At 43.9% G+C, this 18,566-nt stretch overlaps 1 protein-coding gene across 1 annotated transcript in view; it reads right to left on the reverse strand.

Annotated features, from left to right (window-relative positions):
- The window catches only part of ALK (ALK receptor tyrosine kinase), a 713,821-nt gene that overhangs the window by 52,478 nt on the left and 642,777 nt on the right, over window positions 1-18,566 (reverse strand). Inside the window, exons 10-11 of the mRNA XM_049784231.1 lie at window positions 14,605-14,699; window positions 14,336-14,464 (exon numbers count right to left, since the gene is read on the reverse strand). Coding sequence (XP_049640188.1) covers window positions 14,336-14,464; window positions 14,605-14,699 — 224 coding nt within the window. The remainder of the gene's footprint in view (window positions 1-14,335; window positions 14,465-14,604; window positions 14,700-18,566) is intronic.

An 18,566-nucleotide genomic window follows, 5' to 3' on the forward strand; every position in this document is an offset into this window, starting at 1 on the left:
CTTATGATCTCATTAGCAAAAACCATTGGTAAAATCCAAGTGTATTGGATCACTCCCTTTCCACATATGTAGATAATACCATTCTTTAGTATAAATGGAGAGAAAATGTGTGTTGTTTGAATACATGATAAAAATTAAAGCCTTTTCCCCCCTCGAGGCTAGGGTGATAGTACAGGAGGGAAGGCATTTGTCTTGCATGTAGCTTTACTTAAGCTGTGTAACCCTGAATTGAGTCCCCCAACACCATATTTGGTCCCCTGAAACCCTGCCAAGGGTCATTTCTGAGCACAGATTCAAAAAATATTCCATGAGACTGCTAGGTTGGTCCTTTAAAGTAAACATGCTCCCCAATAAGATAAAACATTTTTTCTCTAATAAGAGACTACTGACAAGAAAACTCCTATTTTAGTCATGATGAGGTTAAAATTTATTTCTAGTCTCACGTCTTCCTATAATGGATCAAGTAGTCCCTTCTAAATATCTTGTCACAGTCTTTTCTTTGGCTTCTTTTTTCTTCTAATGTTTGAAGTTGCTGAAGCAAATACCTAGATCAAAATTTTTTATTGGAGGTTGCGAAAGTATGAAATTAAAAATTATATCATTTTTTCTTATCTAATAGTTGAAACATACTTATGAAGACATACTTCATCTCATTTATTGCTTGACTACCCCGTGGTACAGGTCATAAAGTCAGGCAGGACGACGAATGTGTAATTTTTTGTCCTCATTTAGCTTTCCAGATAAAAACTATTACCTTCCTTTGAAGTTGGCTGATGAGTTGACTGGATGTAATTATAGGTTGATGAATTTAAACACAATTTTTGATTTTTAGTCAAGTACCATTATTTCCTCTAGGCGTTCAGATTGTCCCCTTTTTGGTCAGAGATAACTTTCTGAGTTCTTTTATTTTTCTTTTACCCTCAGGGATGATAAATGGACCTTCTCTGGGGTCGGAATGAACCATTTTTTTCTCCCGAAAGTATTTTTTAAATCATTGATTAAATATGTTTAAGGGCACAAATCTAGGTGTTAAAAACATTTATGCTACCATTGTCAGTGATTATTTCTAGTCTTCTATAGTGGAAAGAAACACATGCATGTGTGTATGTGTATGAATATACACACAGAGGAAAGACACACTATGTGCTCAATGCCCCTTACCAGCTCACACTGATTATTCCCATCCAAATTAAGGACAACAGGGTTCTAAACACCTCTAGGCTATTACATCTGTACCATCTTTTCACTCCAAAAATCTTGGTTCTTGAATGACAGAAGTAGAATATTCTATAATTGCCTATTGTCTTTATCCTTTGTTACTAGGGTGTTTGCCTTGCACTTGGCTGACCCAAGACTGACTGCAATTCGATCTCCCAGTGTCCCATATGGTCCCCCAAGTCAGGAGCAATTTCTGAGCGCTTAGCCAGGAGTAACCTCTGAGTATCACCGGGTGTGGCCCCGCCCCAAAAAAGTGTCAGAGGAATGGCATTGCTATAACACTGTCTTCAACATAGGACAGCAACATATGTGCTCTCAATTCTTCGATAATTTCTCGAAGTTCCACTTTTTCTATGCAACTTAGACAGACTGCTTTTAACAGGTTACTCTTTCTTCTCTTGTCCTAGTTAAATTTTGTTTCTGGGAGAGTTATGTGTTTAACGCTTAGACCAATTATCGTGATAAAAATCTAGTCATTTGGGTGGCCTACATTTGGTCTCAAAGTAGATTCTTGCAGAAGGACTCAAGGGACCAATATTCTCTGAGTTCTTGGTTACTGAAAATATTTTCTCCCTTAAGTATATTAAGCATGTTCTCCATGTAAAAAAGTCTTTACATTTTCTTCCGCTCTAAAGCATTACTGCCAACATCTCTGATGATAATCTAAATTTCATTCTCTAATAAATCACTGGCAGTTTTGTTTAGATGTCAAAAGTGTTTTATTCCGTTCTTTGATTTAAGGTTCATCAATATTATGAATTTTTTTTTTTGGTTTTTGGGCCACACCCAGTAACGCTCAGGGGTTACTCCTGGCTATGAGCTCAGAAGTTGCTCCTGGCTTGGGGGACCATATGGGACGCTGGGGGATCGAACCGTGGTCCAAGGCTAGCGCAGGCAAGGCAGGCACCTTACCTCTAGTGCCACCGCCCGGCCCCTATATTATGAAATATTTTTTGATTTTAATCACTTTTAGTTAGTATTTTCACTCAGACATACAATATACTTTCTTACTAAACAGTTTTAATTTAAATATGTGTTTTGTACAACTGACCGAGCAAGTGGAAGCAAAGATAAACAGACAAATTGGACTACATTAAATTAAAAAGATTTTGCACCTTAAAGGAAATGGTGAATAGAATATAAAGACTATCCATAGAATGGGAGAAACTATTCACTCAACATCCACCTGACAAAGGGTTAATATCTAAGGTATATAAAGCACTGGTAGAATTTAACAAGAAAAAAACATCTACCCCCATCTAAAAATGGGAAGGAGAGGTGAACAGAAACATCCTCTAAGAAATACAGATGGCCAAAAGGCAGATTAAAAAATGCTCCACATCATTAATCATCAGGGAGATGCAAATCAAAAACAACAATAAGTTATTATCTCATACCACAGAGATTGGCACACAACAAAAGGAACAAGAATAACCAGTGCTGTATGGGTATGGGGGAAAGGGATTCTCATTTACTGCTAGTGGGAATGTCAATTGGTCCAGCCTTTTGGGAAAACAATATGAATCTTCCTCAAAAAACCTCTAAATTGAACTTCTCTAAGACCTAGCAACACCACTCCTAGTAATATACTCTAGGGGCCCAAAAACATAGTACAGAAAAATCCCTCTGAACTCCTAAATTCATTGCAGCACTATTCACAATAGCCAGAATCTGGAAACAACCCAAGTATCTGAGACAGATGTGTGGATAAGGAAACGGTGACACAATGGAATACAATGCAGCTGTCATAAAATGAAGTCATGACATTTGCATCTATATGGATGGCTCTGGAGAGTACTATGCTGAGTGATATAAATCATAGGGGGAAGGATAAACATATAATAATAGCGTTCACTTGTGGCAAATAAAAAATGTTAATTTGGTATTAATATCTAGAGATAATAGAGATAAGAGCCAGGAGGACCAGCCCATGGTAGAAAGCTTATCATTTATATAGTGGGGAAGTGAAGTTAGGACAGACAAGGGACCACTATGATAGTTTGAAATGCTCACTGGACAAGAACAGAATGCTGAAAGGAGATAAAGTGATGATGATGATCATGATAATAATAATAATAATAATAATAATAATAATAATAATAAGGGGGCCCAGAGAGATAGCACAGCGGCGTTTGCCTTGCAAGCAGCCGATCCAGGACCAAAGGTGGTTGGTTCGAATCCCGGTGTCCCATATGGTCCCCCGTGCCTGCCAGGAGCTATTTCTGAGCAGACAGCCAGGAGTAACCCCTGAGCACCGCGGGGTGTGGCTCAAAAACCAAAAAAAAAGAAGAAGAAGAAGAAGAAGAAGAAGAAGAAGAAGAAGAAGAAGAAGAAGAAGAAGAAGAAGAAGAAGAAGAAGAAGAAGAAGAAGAAGAAGAAGAAGAAGAAGAAGAAAAAGAAGGTAGGTGGGGGATTAGGGGGGACATTGGTAATGGGAAATGCGTGTGCACTGGTGAAAGTGTTGGACATTGTGAGACTGAAACTCAATCATGAATAATTTGGGAACTGTGCATCTAATGGTGATTCAACTAAAATTTATTTATAAAATTATGCTTTATTTATCGATTTTATTATTGTATGATTTTATCCATTTCTTTGGTATTCTTCTTTGGATACTTCTGCATTCTGTACATTGGGTCTTCTTAGCCTATCTTTGATGTATGCCATATTTTTATTATTATTTAAGAATTTTATCTTTCACTTTCTATTTCCTATAAGACATGAACTGTTGTATTGATTTGTTCTGCAATTCCTTTTAATTGAGTCTTCTTTCCTAAAATTATTTTTCTTTTTACTTTAAACTATTTTCTGAGTTCTGCTACTTCGTTTCTTGTCTTTTAAGATTCTGATTTAGGTTATATTTTGTGTCCTGTATTATTTTTTGTAACATTTTTTCATTTATTAAATTAGAGTTTTGCAAGTATTGGGGCAAATCCAGGTCCTCAGGCATGCAAAGCACATACTTTACCACAGAGCTACATGCCCAACTCTTCTTTGAGAAGTTACAATTTTTATACATTTTGTGAACATGTTCTTCTGTGATTTTATGTATTATTTTGTTCTCCAAGTTCTTTTTAGAAATTCTTACACAATTTTGTGTATGATTTTGTATTGATTCTTTAAAAAATAATTTTGGGCCACACTCTCCTCAGGGCTTACTTCTCGTTCTGACTCAGGGATCATTCTCTGTGATGCTCAGGACACCATATGTTCAAAATAGAACCAAGAGTGGCCATGTGCAAGGCTAGCAGCACCTTACCCACCTCTCTCCAGTCATCTGGTTTTGATTCTTTGCTGTTATGCGTTTTTAATGAGGCCAGTTTCCTGAACTTTAAAGGATTTTGATCTCCCTTTAAAGGGTTTATAGATCTCCCTGTATTCTTTTATAAAAAATGAAGTTGTACATAGTAGGCCATAAATATGATGATTTTCTATGGCATTTCTGCTTCCCCCAGTAGCTTTGGTTTTCTCTATCTCTTCTTCCATTCTACCTCCCTCTTTTCCTCTCTTTCTCCCTTTCTTTCTTCCTTCCTTCCATCTACTTCTCTTCCTTCCTCCCTCCCTCCTTCCTCCCTCCTTCCTTCCTTCCTTTCTTTCTTTCTTCCTTCCTTCCTTCCTTCCTTCCTTCCTTCCTTCCTTCCTTCCTTCCTTCCTTCCTTCCTTCCTTCCTTTCTTTCTTTCTTTCTTTCTTTCTTTCTTTCTTTCTTTCTTTCTTTCTTTCTTTCTTTCTTTCTTTCTTTCTTTCTTTCTTTCTTTCTTTCTTTCTTCCTTCCTTTCTTTTTTCTTTCTTCTTTCTTTCTTTCTTTCTTTCTTTCTTTCTTTCTTTCTTTCTTTCTTTCTTTCTTTCTTTCTTTCTTTCTTTCTTTCTTTCTTTCTTTCTTTCTTTCTTTCTTTCTTTCTTTCTTTCTTTCTTCCTTCCTTCCTTCCTTCCTTCCTTCCTTCCTTCCTTCCTTCCTTCTTTCTTTCTTTCTTTCTTTCTTTCTTTCTTTCTTTCTTTCTTTCTTTCTTTCTTTCTTTCTTTCTTTCTTTCTTTCTTTCTTTCTTTCTTTCTTTCTGTCTGTCTCTCTCTTTCTTTCTTTCTGTATCTGTCTTTCTTTCTTTCTTTTTCTATCTTCTCTCTGTCTCTCTGTCTCTGTCTCTCTGTCTCTGTCTCTCTGTCTCTGTCTCTCTATCTCTGTCTCTCTATCTCTGTCTCTCTGTCTGTCTGTCTGTCTCTCTCTCTCTCTCTCTCTCTCTCTCTCTCTCTGTCTTCCCCCTTCTCACAGTGGGTCTGAAAATCAGTCCTAGTAGTGAGACTGCTGGAGTCCCTGAGATCCTATAAGACCTGACAACTTCTCACTGCAGCCCTGAACAAAGCCTCCAGTTCTGTTGACTCCCAGAGCTCAGACCAGATTTCTGTTCCTTCTAGCAAATATCTGACTGAGACCTGGGAGTTCTCCTGTCCTCGGGCATAGAAGGCAGCTGTTGCTTTCTTCTTCTTCCTTTTACTTGAAAAAACTGCACAGGATTTGTGGCTGATGGTGCTGTGTTCTCACCCTCTTGTGTTTGGGGCTTGAGGACATTATCTACTGAAAAACATTGGTTTCAATGCCAATGGAATTTTGGTTTAGATACAGCTGCCTTATTTGTAGGTCTAGAGACAGTGTCTGGATTTAGAGTCAGAGAGATAAAATAAAAACCAATATAATTATTAGGATAACCACTCCCACCTTTTGAGAATATTCTAAAACATTTTTTCTTTTGGTTTAGGGACCATTTCCAATGGTCTCAGGGGTTATACCTGTGAGAGTTCTTTCAGGCAATGCTCTGGGGACCAGGGGGTGCTGGGGATTAAACTCTGACCTCCTGCATTCAAAGCATATTCTTCACTTGCTGTACTATCTCTCCAGTTCTCAAAAATACATTAGACATGGGAATCTCCGGAGGTGATGTACTCTAATTTTCTGTATCTGGTCAAGTTCCTCACCTTTCTTGTTCTGATTGCATCTCCATAGTGTGACTTCAACTTGTTTTGATTATGATCAACATCCTTCCCCATCTTAGTTGGCCAGAGCTAGTTTATCACCAAGTGGCCCCAGATACAAATATTTTGTGTCAAAACACTTTCCTTTTCTCTAATGCCAAGCATGCCTTCCCAGTCCTTTGATATGCCTGTTTATTAATCCCATCTAGGGGGAGGGAAGGGAAGGATCCACCTTTCTATACATCAGAGAGCATGACTGACTGTAGGCAGCCATGACGTCACCATTCGGAGAAGACTTCAGATTTAGGGACTAATGTTTGCTGGATGGTGGAAGGTACTGAAAATCTAAGCTTAAATTAAAGAAAACTACATTAATTCTGAACTAGTGAGGTAGGGGCCAGCAGGCCTGCAACTCTCTGTGTGCTTTATTTCAGAGATTTATGTAACACCACTAATACTAGGTTTAGCTCCTTAATATTTTGTTGGATTGATGGAGGAAAAGGGGCTAAGAGTCACATTCCTCTCAGAAGCCAGACAACCAAGAAGAAAAGTTCTACAATTTGTCTGTAATTTGGGGCCCAACCTGAAGCTGAATGAAAAGAGGCAGGACACACTTACCCTTTACACCACGGCCCTGCTAGGAAATGTCCACATTCTTAGAGCGAACTTGCATACAGTGGGCCAGAGAGATAGTGCAGTGGATAGCACTCTTTCATTGCACACATGGCCAACCTGGGTTCAATCCCTAGCATAATACAAAGTCTTCTGGTCATTTCCCTCTTGCTTTTTTGGGAATAAGCTGTTAGGATATGGGAGTCATTAGGGCACCTTCCCTGGCCTGGATGTCAGAAGCTGCCATACCCCGCTTTTTTTTTTTTTGCATTTTGACCATTGTCCCCTTCCTTGCCCAATGTTCCTTTAGGTCTGTTGAGGTGGGAATAAGTCTGTAGGAAGCAACAACTGCTGCAGATATTCCTTTGTAGGAGGGAATCTCAGAGGGGTCAGCTCTCCTGTCCTGGAGGAAGTAGCGAGTCCAGGTCTGGAGGGAGAGGTGCAACTTTTCTACTAGATGGTACCACTAATCTGTGTTGTAGAGAATAGCAAAGCAAGGAAACAAGGTACCAACAATGGGCAAACATTGATCTTATGCTACAGAGCTAATATGGTCAGGTAATGAGAGAAATAGCGGAGGAATCAAAGCAGGCAGATTTATGCTGAGTGAAATAAGTCAGAGGGAGATAGATAGATACAGAATAGTCTCACTCATCTGTGGGTTATAATAAAAATAAAAGACATTATTGTAATAGTACCCAGAGAATTGAGATGAGGGTTGGAAGGACTGGCCCATGATATGAACCTTACCACAAAGAGTGGTAAATTCAGTTAGAGAAATAACTACACCGACAACTATCATGACAATGGTAGTGAGTGAGAGAAATAGAATGCCTTTCTCGATGACCGGTGGAAGGTCAGGGGAGGAGGGAGATTGGGGGCATTGTTGGTGAGAATTTTGCACTGGTGAAGGGGGGTGTTCTTTTTTTTAAATAACTGAAATCCAACTATGAACATGTTTGTAATCATGGTGCTTAAATAAAGATATTAATTTAAAAGAAAAGGCAGATGGAAGGTAACAGGACCAAGAGTTAGGGACATAGACACATCAGTGGTGCAGAGACGTGGTAGAGGCAGATAGCTAAATCACGGAGCCTTCAAGACTGTAAGCCTGGGACCTCATCAACAATAATTCTGTTCAAAATGTGCCTTTTAAGAAAGTACACTGTGGAGTGGGTGGGGAACCTGGTAGAGAGAAATTGCCTCTGGTAGTGGGGTTGGTGTTGAAATCCTGTATGTGAGAACTTGATTAGGGATGGTTTTGTAAATCACTGTGCCTAAATACAGAGAATTATGAGAGAGAAAAAAAAGAAGAAAGAAAACAGATGGTACAGGGGTTAAGGAATATGCCTTGCGTTTACCCAACTTCACTTCAATTTCTGGCAACACAAGGTCCCCAAACCATCACCAACTCTAAGCCCCTGAGCACCACCAAGGTGACCCTGGGGGACCTCATACCTGGGGTTCTAGCAGTGAATCACCAGTTGAGGCAGACTGAGAATAGCCAGGAGGGGTCCCACCCTTCCTGAGCATCACTCCCCTGAATAGCTGCTTTCAGGCCCCAGTTACCCTAATCAGCGCTGACACTAGCAGCCTGGGGAGGTCTTAATGGCCTGACCGTGCTGTTCTCCATCACCCAAGGTCCCCCAGGGAAAGACAAGATGTGGGACAGAAGAGAAAGGCCTTAGGCAGAGCTGTGAGAAATCAAGTTAAGGGCAACCTCAGGGCCAATTTGGTTATTCCCAACGAAGCTTCAGGCCTGAGCTGTGCCAATAAGCTTGGGCCTGAAGTGAGGCCTCCCAGGGGTGACATCTAATGCATTGAGGGTGATGCTAAGTGGGGACTGTGGTGCCCAGGCTCCTCTCACTCACAGGCTCGTTCATTTGGGCTTATCTGCACTCTCGCTTCTACTCCCTGGGGGAATCTGGGCTTTCATCGGGGGTCTCCTTAGCAGAGTTTGCTGGCCCCTCTTATGAGGCCCACAGGGTCCTGAAAGGCTGCAGCAAGCAAGGCCGGAAGCTCTCACCATCTGCTTCTAAGCCATGAAACAAAGGCTGAGGTGCACAGTCAGCCCAGGGGACAGGGTCCTGTGACAGGTGGGAAGATCCCTGCCCAAGTCTGTGGTGTGGGAAGAACACTGGACCAGCGAGACTGTACAGTGGGCAGCGAAGCCTGTCTTGACATGAGGCTGACCTGGGTTTGATCCTGACACCTCATATGGTTCTTTGAGCACGTCCAGGATCAATCCCTGAGTTTACAGCTAGAAGTAAGCCCTGAACATGGCCAGATATGGTCCAAAACCCAACACACACACAAACACACATGCAGAAATACATGCACATACGCACACAGAGGAACTGGGTTCCCAGGAGGGTGGACATTGCAATATCTGGGCAGAGGGGACAGTATTCAGTAAGAGGGGGAGGAGGAGAAGGAGAAAGAGGAGGAGGAAGAAAAAGGGGGGCACCTATAAGGGAAAATCCAGCATCTGAGTTCTGAAGGCCAGACGTTCTCTCAGAGACCTTATCGAGGGCACTGGATGGACCTCAGTTAATAGAAAAACAAAAAGGTTTGCTTTACTTTCTCTTTCTGCATTTGAGCCATACCCTGCAGTGCTTAGGGCTTACTCCTGGGTTTGTGCTCAGGATTCTGGAGGGATTCTAGGGACCCTATGTAGTGCTGGGAGAAAACCTGAGTGGGCTAAGTGCAAGATAAGACCCCTGCCTACTACCCTATCTCTCTGGCCCTGAGAAAAAGCCTTTGGTTACAGGATGAAACCTTTCCCTGGGGACCCAGCCATGATTAGGCTCCTGAGCAGCGTCTCCTTCAGGGGACGAGAGCCCCCCCCCCTCACTTGTTTACGTGCAAACACCTGTGATGAGGATTGGCAGAGACAGCCAGGATGGGTCTGGGGTCCCAGTGCTTCTTCTAACGCTGCCCAAGACCTTGGAGAATCACCCCTCTGTTTAGCTCTAGTGGGCTCCCCTTTCTCCCCACCATGCTTTCCATGTCTCCATACTCCTCAAGGTCCAGACCTTTGAAGCTTTGGAGAGTTTGCAGGTTTTTCAGGTCCTTGCCAGTCAGGAAGGCGAAGTAGGGTCTGACCCCTATCAGCAAATGAAGCCATTCTGGGCGTGTTCCGGTGCACAATCCAAAAAGCTCAATTTTCTCCCAGGATGTCGCTCTGCTTCCAGGGTGCTTGCACACCCCACCTGTGCTCTGTCTCTCTGTCCTTCCCTTCACTGAGGCTCCCAGTGAAAACTGCAGAACCCCATCTGCGTGTGGTCTGGCTACCTCACTTGCACAGAAAGTCTAGCCTTAGTCACTGCTCTGACTCTCCAGGATCTGAAGCAATGCTGGGCTCCGATGAGCCAAAACCAAACAGAAAAGAACAGCAGACAGAGATCAGTTTGCAAACTCCCTTGGTTGGTGGGAAGGGGGAGATGGTTCGTGATGGGGCTTTCTTGTCCCTCTGGAGTTTCTGTCATAAAAATCTGTTGTTCTAGAAACTGTCCAGGTTCAATTTCCTGCATCCCACATGGTCTCCTGTGCCTGTCAGAAATGATTTTGGGGTGCAGAGCCAGGATGTGAACCCCCCCCCAAACAACAGCAAAAAAACATTTTTCTTAGAGGTTTGGGAGTCTGTAAAGACAGACTTAAACAAGTTTATAAAGACTCAATGACTTTGCTTCCGTTTATGTTAGTGAGTTGGTCTTTATAAGTATACTTCAATGTACACACATACATAATTTATTTTCTCCAAGTAGAGTTTGAGGACATTTGCTTGCAAATTGAAGACAATAGGTTTGAGGAAATTGATTCAAAAAGATCCAAAATAATCCCCTTCTTTTTTTTTCTCCCTCTTCCTAATCTAATGTGACTAAATTTAAGAGACTGGAAACTAAAAATGTTCTGCAAACCTTTGCCAAAAATATCCAAAATGTATACTAATTATGCATATTAAAAGAACACGAGTTACAAAGAATAAATTTCCAGAAAACATACAAAGGACTGAGTATACTGATCCTTCTTTTTTGGTTATTGTTTAACTTTTTTTTTTTTTTAACTTGAGGGGACACATTTGGCTGTGCTGAGGGCTTATTCCTAACTGCACTCAGGGATTGCTTTTCATAAGCTTGGGGACTGTTGGAGTAATGGGTTCTTACTCTATTCAGGATAATTCTTTGCTTGTATTTTTTTTTTTGTCCCTCATTAACCGGAAGTACTTCTGGATTGGCTCCCTACCCCTACCTGTTCTCCACCTATGAGGTGTTCCTACTCTTCCCAACAAAGACCTCAGGTCAGAGAGACTACTTTTGGGTTAGGTCCCACAGTTTGCCTGCCTGCCAGCAGGTGCTCTTTGCCTGCTAGCAGAGAGCTTGTGGTGGAAGTCCCTGAACCTGTTTTTATCACCCTAAACTTGTATGAATTATTTCCTGTATTGGTGTTGCATCCAGACCTGTGTTCCCCAATCCCAGAGGAATTGAATTCCAGTGAATCCCAGTGAAGCTTCCACTACAGGAATGCCACAGATAAAACCTGGGTCAGCAGCATACAAGGCAAGTGCCTTATTCACTTATTATCTCTCTGGCTCTGGGAACAAAACTATCTTAAGGAGAGCTGAGCAGAAACCCTTCTTACCTTCCTCCTACATTCCTTTATATAAGGTCCAGGGTGAGTGCTTACTGCTGGGGTGTGCAGCTGAGGTGTGCTTGGCAAGGCCTACCGGGTCCAAGGGCTTTAGGGGCTCAGCCTTAGAACAAAGACCCATACACTCCCCTGATGTATGTGGAGACAGGAGGAAGTGGGTCCTGTGAAGGGCCTTCAACAATGCCGTCATCTCCAGAAGGGCATGCTTGCGATGTAATCGGCTTGAGCTCCAAATTCTATTAACTCCTAAAGTGGTTTGATGGCGAATGGATAATGCATTTAGCAGAAATATACCCAATCAATTTAGATGAAACACACAGAATTTCTCATCAGGATTGGCACCTGCTCTGGAGTCTTGGGCGTGTGCGTGGAAGTGGACAGACTGTCACCGTCGCTTCTGGACACATTAGTGGTACCCCAGGTTAATTAGAGAGCTGAACCAAAGGTACCACTGGCTCCTTACGTCATAGCCCTTTAGCTGTAGAGCCGTGGACCTGAGGATGGAAAAGGACTTTGAAGAAGAGGGTTTTGCTGTCCTTGTCATGGCGATGTTGGCTCTTCTCCCACCAGCTCTATTATTTGTGACTTTGCCAACATGCTGCAGTAGGCGGATGGGGGGATAGAAGTTCAGGCAGGGGGAGGTACCTTTTTAGCATTGAGCACTATTGTCCTGACTCCTAGGACATCTGGGATGGTCTTCTTACAAATCCACATATTCTTAAGCTTCTCCTTTACCTTTGGCAACAAATGTGCCAACAGGACATGGCAGAGTAGGATAGCCATGTACAACCATGCATATGGGTTAGAGTTAGAGGTCAGGATTTAATGACTCCTTATACTGGGGGATGGGGCCACAAGCTGGGGCTGGATTTCAACAGAATCAGTTGGTTCTGTGCCCTTCTCATGTGAGTGTGCTGGAGGGTCAGAGGGGAGGCAAGGGCTCCTCTCTGTCCTAACATGTGCTTTTAGAGCATCTGTTTGGACCTGAGATGGAGGTGGGTTGAAGAGGAAGAGAGAGAAGAGAGAGTGAAAGAGGGAAAGGAGAGTGAGGGAGAGAGATTGGGAGAGAGTGAGGGAAAAGGGGAAGGAAAGGGAGAGAATGAGGGAAAAATGGAGGAAGAGAGAGGGAGAGAAGGAGGGAGAGAGAGTGATGGAGAGGAGAGAGGAGTAGAGGAGATAGAAGGTAAGAGGGAGAGAGAGGGAAAGAAGGAGAGTGAGGTAAAGGAGGGACGGAGAGAGGGAAAGAAAGGGAGGGAGAAAGTGGGAGAGAAAGAAAGGAGAGAAAGGAGAGAGATGGACAGATAGAGAGGAGAAAGGAGGAGAGAAGATAAAAGACAAGAGGGGAAGAGAAGAGAGACAGAAAGAGAGAGAAAGAGAAAATGTGCTGCTGCCCTGATGATTGCATTACCCAATCATTTGGTTAGCATAACTGTATGTGCAAAGCCGACAAATGTAATTTCCCCGATTTAATACTTGCCCTATTTTCTCTCTCTGTTTCTTCATCTGATTAGTGAAAGTGACTCAGAGGCTTCCAAGAAAGCTTCCCGGATCCCTGGTCCAGCACTGACCTGCCTACAAATTCAGCAGCCCTGTGTGGCTCAGGGAGATCTAGCCCTGCAGGGAGAGGCCTGGAGCGAGGGACTGAAGATGGTTTGGGGAGACTTGGTGAATAGCCAGAAACAGTTCTGACGTGTCCCCCATTGACCATGATCCAGGGAGCTGCAACATAGAGCACAGGAACCTGGGAAGGGTTGCTGGGAGCCTGATCCAGACAGATGCTGCACTGGGTTGCCCCACCTTGCTGCAATGGACCCTGGTGGGGAAGTGGACTAGCCCTTTAGGGGTGCCCTGAGCCTTTTAGGAACCCTAGAAGATCAGTTGGGCATGATTTGGGCTGAGAACTCCCCTGATTGTGTATTGGGGTCTCTAGCAAGGGCTGTAGATGCTCAATACTGACCCCCAGCTTCTCACCCATGCTCTGAGCCGGGCTGGGCTGCAGAGGCTGCTGGTGTCTGAGCCAGGTCACCTCAGTCTCACGAGGTTTCCTGTCATTTGAACTGGGTTTGGAGATGGCCACCATGGGATCCATTCCCTGGACAAGCCTATATATATGGACTTGCCTTCTAGGGCTCCTGGGAGTTTTGTAGCAATAAAACCAGAGCCAGGCAAGGATGCTGGGCACCGTGGCCGCAGCTGAGATGTGAACTCTAGCTCCAAGCCACCTGACCCGTCTCTGAGGGGTGTCTGGAGACCCAGCTCAGTGGTTAGGGCCATGGGGGTCCCTTAGTGTTCTAGCTCAGCCAGAGGAAACGGCAGGGGGTAGAGACTCACAGGGGTCAGAGGTCTGGACAAAGCCACCAGCTGGCCAACAGGAGGAACTTTGGCTATGGAAGCCAGCTAACTGCCTCCTCAGGGTATTCTCCTGAGCCTTGGCTGGAGGAACTGAAGGGCACATCCAATTCTGGGAACCAGGCTTCCCTCTGTGAGACCCCATGAGGAAAAGAGCTTTGAGCCTCTAGGAGCTGTTGTTCTGTGTCTGTTTGGTAGCTGGAAGCAATTTCTTCAGTAACCAAGAGTGGGTTCAACACACTGAGGTGAAGAGAGGATTCTAGGTAAGCTACCTGAGTTTGGAGCCTAGGTATTTCCTGGGCATGAAGGACTTTTGTCCCTTTGCACAACTTCAGAACCCCCATTTTCTCAGGCAATAAGAGCACCAACCAGTTTTCTTTGGGAGCTCCTAGTCAGAGTGATGCCAACTCCTTTCAGAATTAATGATTTTATTTTTTAAACGGAACCTCCCTTTATGTCCCGAACCACAGCACTTACCTTTGCTCTGTTTTGCAACAACAAAAAAGGTCTTTGCTCAAATGTGGAAATAAGTCGATCCCTTACCTGTAGGGTCAAAGGTGACACTGCCTCTTGGTGGGCTTTCCCCCTGTTTGGGTTCCTTGTGGAAGTTTCTCTCAAATATATTTCTTGATTTGGGTTCTGGGCTCGGGGGGACTTTGTCTTCTCCACTGACTGCAATAGTGGGAGGCAGTGAGAGAAGATTTAGTGTATGGAAAGAAGAGAGAAGATGGAACCCACGAAGGTGGAAAGACTGGGAGGGAGATCCATTGAGGCAGGGGGAACTCAGGTGGGGACAAGTTGGGTGGACTCACCGGTTAGGTAGCAGTCCAGGCTGATTGAGATGTTGTCAAAGGCCACCGTGGCTCTGGATCCTTGTCCCCACCAGGCCACAATCTGCAGCCAGAACCTGTAGGAGTGGCCAGAGCAGGTATATAAGAGGTGACCAGGAGGTGTGTCTGAGGGTTAAATGGGTGTTGCCAATAGTGGTAACGGTCACTGTAATTTTGCTTAGTCCATGTCTGTCCCTCAGTCTTCAGGCAGCACAGAGAAAGACTTCTGCTCTTTCTGAGATTCTCTACTCACCCCCTGGTAGAGACCAGGGCCTGGGGTTCCTTGTATTTCCAAGGACTGCCTTTGCTTTCAGGGTATGAGAAAGGCAAGACTAGAAGTTATAATCAAAGGATTAAGATGCTCTGACCATGTGATTAAGGGCTGCTCATTGCCTTAAGCATCTTGGCTCCTGTCCTGCTGAGCTCCAAATTCCAGGATCCAGTAATGACATGACAGCCCTTCAACACAGTGGATTCTCTTGCATCCAGTCTTTTGTTAGTCCTTCATCCATTCTGATTAGTTCCCTTGTGCTTGTTAACTAGCAAAGAGTTTGTTTAGTAACGAACACTGCACAAGTCATACTTGAGAAGAGCTAAGTCATAGAGACACAGTTTCTACCACCAAGGATAGCCTTGGAGAGTCAGATTTCTGGCTTGTGACTGAATCTATCAATGCAACCAAGAGAAATACATGGAATACCCCTTTGGATAACCCATTCTCTGAGGTACCTTGTCCTGAAGAGAGGGACCCCTGTGTGTCAGGCCCAGTGACCTGTGAATGGGTGAGTAATGGAATTACTCTTTCCAACATGAAAGAACAGCGCAGGAAACAGGCTAGAAAATGCATGCATTTTAATCACATTAGGCTAAGTTAAAGAAGCCAGGTAATAAGTTAAAGATGTCCCAGTTCTATTCACAGAAATGATTCTATTGTTGTGAAATATCTCAAATAAGCAAATTCAATGAGACAGAAAGTAGATTAGTCATGGCCTAAGGCTGAGAGAGCATACCAGTACTGGAACTCTTTGGGGGATGATGGAGATATCTTACAATTAGATTGAGCTCTTCGCTGCCTAATGTTATCAATATGTTGAACACCGGTGACATGTACAACCTGAAACAGGTGATTTTGACAGCATGTCAACTCCAGATCCTTGTGGCTGTGAAGTCAAAGGAGAGCAAGAAGCCAAGAGTTGGCCACAAGGATAAGCAGAAGAAATACGAATGTTGGCCAGAGCAGGCGACCAGAATGGAGAAGGCAGGGTGCAGAGATGAATGTTGATCTGGTTACAGAGGGAGGAAGAAGGTACATTCTAGATCAGTGGGGAGTGAAGAGGGGTAAGCTCTGAGGGTTTCTGATGTCCCTGTCTGGGTACAAACTGGCAGATGCCCTCTCCTTAGAGTGGAAGGCTAAAACAGACATGCCTCTCTTTATTTGCCTTTCCCCCCTCAAACCTACTGGACCCTTCAAAAAATTACTCAGTGACCCTCTGGAAATCTACAAAGTGAATAAACAGGAAGTGTCTCTCCTCTTCATTTGCATCCACAAGTACTACCACCAGCCTAGCAGTGTCACATGAGTGGCAAACATTGGGTTATAGGCTGCCTCTGTTTCTTCCTGGCAAGATCTCTGTCATTGATCCTGAGAAAAAGCCTTTGTTACAGTATGAAACCTTTCCATGGGGATCCAGCCATGATTAGGCCATTGGCCTCCATGGAGTGCCTGAAAGAGTGACAGTGAAAGCAAACTTTTATCCAAATGGTTCCTTTAAAGTGATTCTTAACAACTTCTGGGGCAAATGCTCTGCAGCTTCTTGTCTGAAAGTCCCTTTAGAGACCCTGAGCTGGCCCACCTCTAAGAAGAAGTGCTTGAATTGGGTTCTGTGTCAAGTGCTTGGAGCCCTGCTGGACACATCCTTCATGTGGGAGTCTAAGAGTCTCCCCTCAGGGCAGAGCAGTGTGGAGGGCTTTAGGGTGGTTGGGTACAGAAAGATGAGTGCCTAATTCTGGTCATATGAATGAATGTGCATAGTGGAGGAGCAATCCAAAGTATTAACTACTTGTCTAGCCAGCCCTCTGGCTGGCTTTTCTTTTCTCTTGGCATTTGTTTTGGGGCTATACCCAGCAGTGTTCAGGGATACCTCTTGTCTCTGTTCAGGAATCACCCCAGTTTTGCTCCAGAAGACCATAGGGGGTGTCAGAAATTGAACCAGGGTTAGCAGCATACAAAGCAAGTGATTTAACCCTTGTCCTATCTCTCTGAGCCCCAGAAACATCTTTCATAATCAGCTTGAGTGGGATTCTCCAGGAGGCTGGTTAAGATGGCAGCAAAAATGTCCTGAACCTCACAGGAAAGACCATCCATGGATGGTTCCAGGGCTAAGTCTATGCCACCTGGATACCAGCCAGGACTGGGGGTCTAGAGTGATCTTCAGTGAGGGCCCCCTTCTTCTACTCTCTCATTCTCTTCATGGTATTTGTCAGGGTTCTGGAGCATAGCCACATAGCCACATAGCCAAAGAATGGACTGAAAGCTACTTGGAGGAGTGACAAGTGAGAATTCTATCTTACCTGCAAACATCAGGGAATCAAATCACTTAAAGCTCCTGTAAAATAGTGGAGAGAGTGTTTGTTGGGTGCCCAACTTCTATGTCCTTCTTCCCTGCCTCTCCTCCTCAGGTGCAGGGGTCTGTTCAGCCCTCATCTCAGTGCTGAGCTGAGCCTGGGGTTCTCCAGGAGCATGTGGGGGAACTAAACAAGGAAATGAAGTGAGCATGACACAGCGTGGAGAGGGACATAATTCTGAGTTGTCAGATGGGTCTTTCATTAGGGGAAGTACATGATTCCCCCTTCCTTTCCCATCTCTGGGGACCCTTTTCTCTGCCTTTCTGGTCTGAGATTAGAGCTTCCAAGTTCTCAAGCAGCTGTAGAGCCCCTTAGCATGGACAGCAGGATGTGAGCTAAGGCAGGAACAATGCTCAAAAGAAGTTTCTAAAGAAACTAAAGAAACCCTGTAAGACAAGGTGCTAGGAACTTACTGCTGAGAATGATTAACACCGAGAATTGCACATATTCGGAGACAGGCACACCCCTAAAAATCAGGGAAGACTGGATCAGAGGCACATCGGATGTAAACATGCCATGAGAAACATAATGATTTTTTTCTCCACCACCAAGGAGGTCATGTGCCAGTCAGTGCTCACTAATTCTCTCCACTGGAGCTGGGAGGGGACAATAAACATGAGTCCGTCAAGGTAGCAGGTGGAGAGGGCAGGGATGAGGTAGGAATGTTTTGGGAATGACGTGATGAGTCAGAAATTAATCTAAAAACTTCTGTTCTGAAAGTGTCCAGTGGTCACTAAGACATTTAAGTTTCTTTCCTCTGAATAGAGCCTGGGCGAGTTTTTAACCTGAACCACAGGTTAAGGAGAAGTTGGTCCAGGCCTTCCTTGCCTCTCTGGGAAAGATGTATGAGAAATCTCCTCACCCTCTGAGTCTTTTCTCTGCTGTTTTTTTCACACAGTGTACCCCTCTCCCTTCTAATGATTTCCAACAATCTCACGTCTCCAGTTCTAGTATGTGCCAGGGAGGTGCTCTGGGTGTAAAGGAAGTTCAGCATTGCCAAAGGAGTGTTCCGGTTATGAGGAAAATTTATGGCATGTGTCACAGGAGTTCTCTGGGTCTGAGGGGAAGAACTACCTAAGCTAATATATTTTAAGATAATAACAGCCATCTTCCACAAACCCACAACCAATGTCATACTCAATGCTGAGAAACTAAAACCCTTTCCTTTGAGATCAGGCACAAGGCAATGACATCCATTGTCTCTACTCTTATTCAACATGGCTTTAGAAGTACTTGCCACAGCAATCAGACATGAAAAAAGACATGAAAGGGGTAAAAATTAGAAAAAGGAGTCAGATGATAGCTATTTGAGTTGGCAT

This window comes from Suncus etruscus, chromosome 12, assembly GCF_024139225.1.
Source record: "Suncus etruscus isolate mSunEtr1 chromosome 12, mSunEtr1.pri.cur, whole genome shotgun sequence".
NCBI classification, from domain to species: Eukaryota; Metazoa; Chordata; class Mammalia; order Eulipotyphla; family Soricidae; genus Suncus; species Suncus etruscus.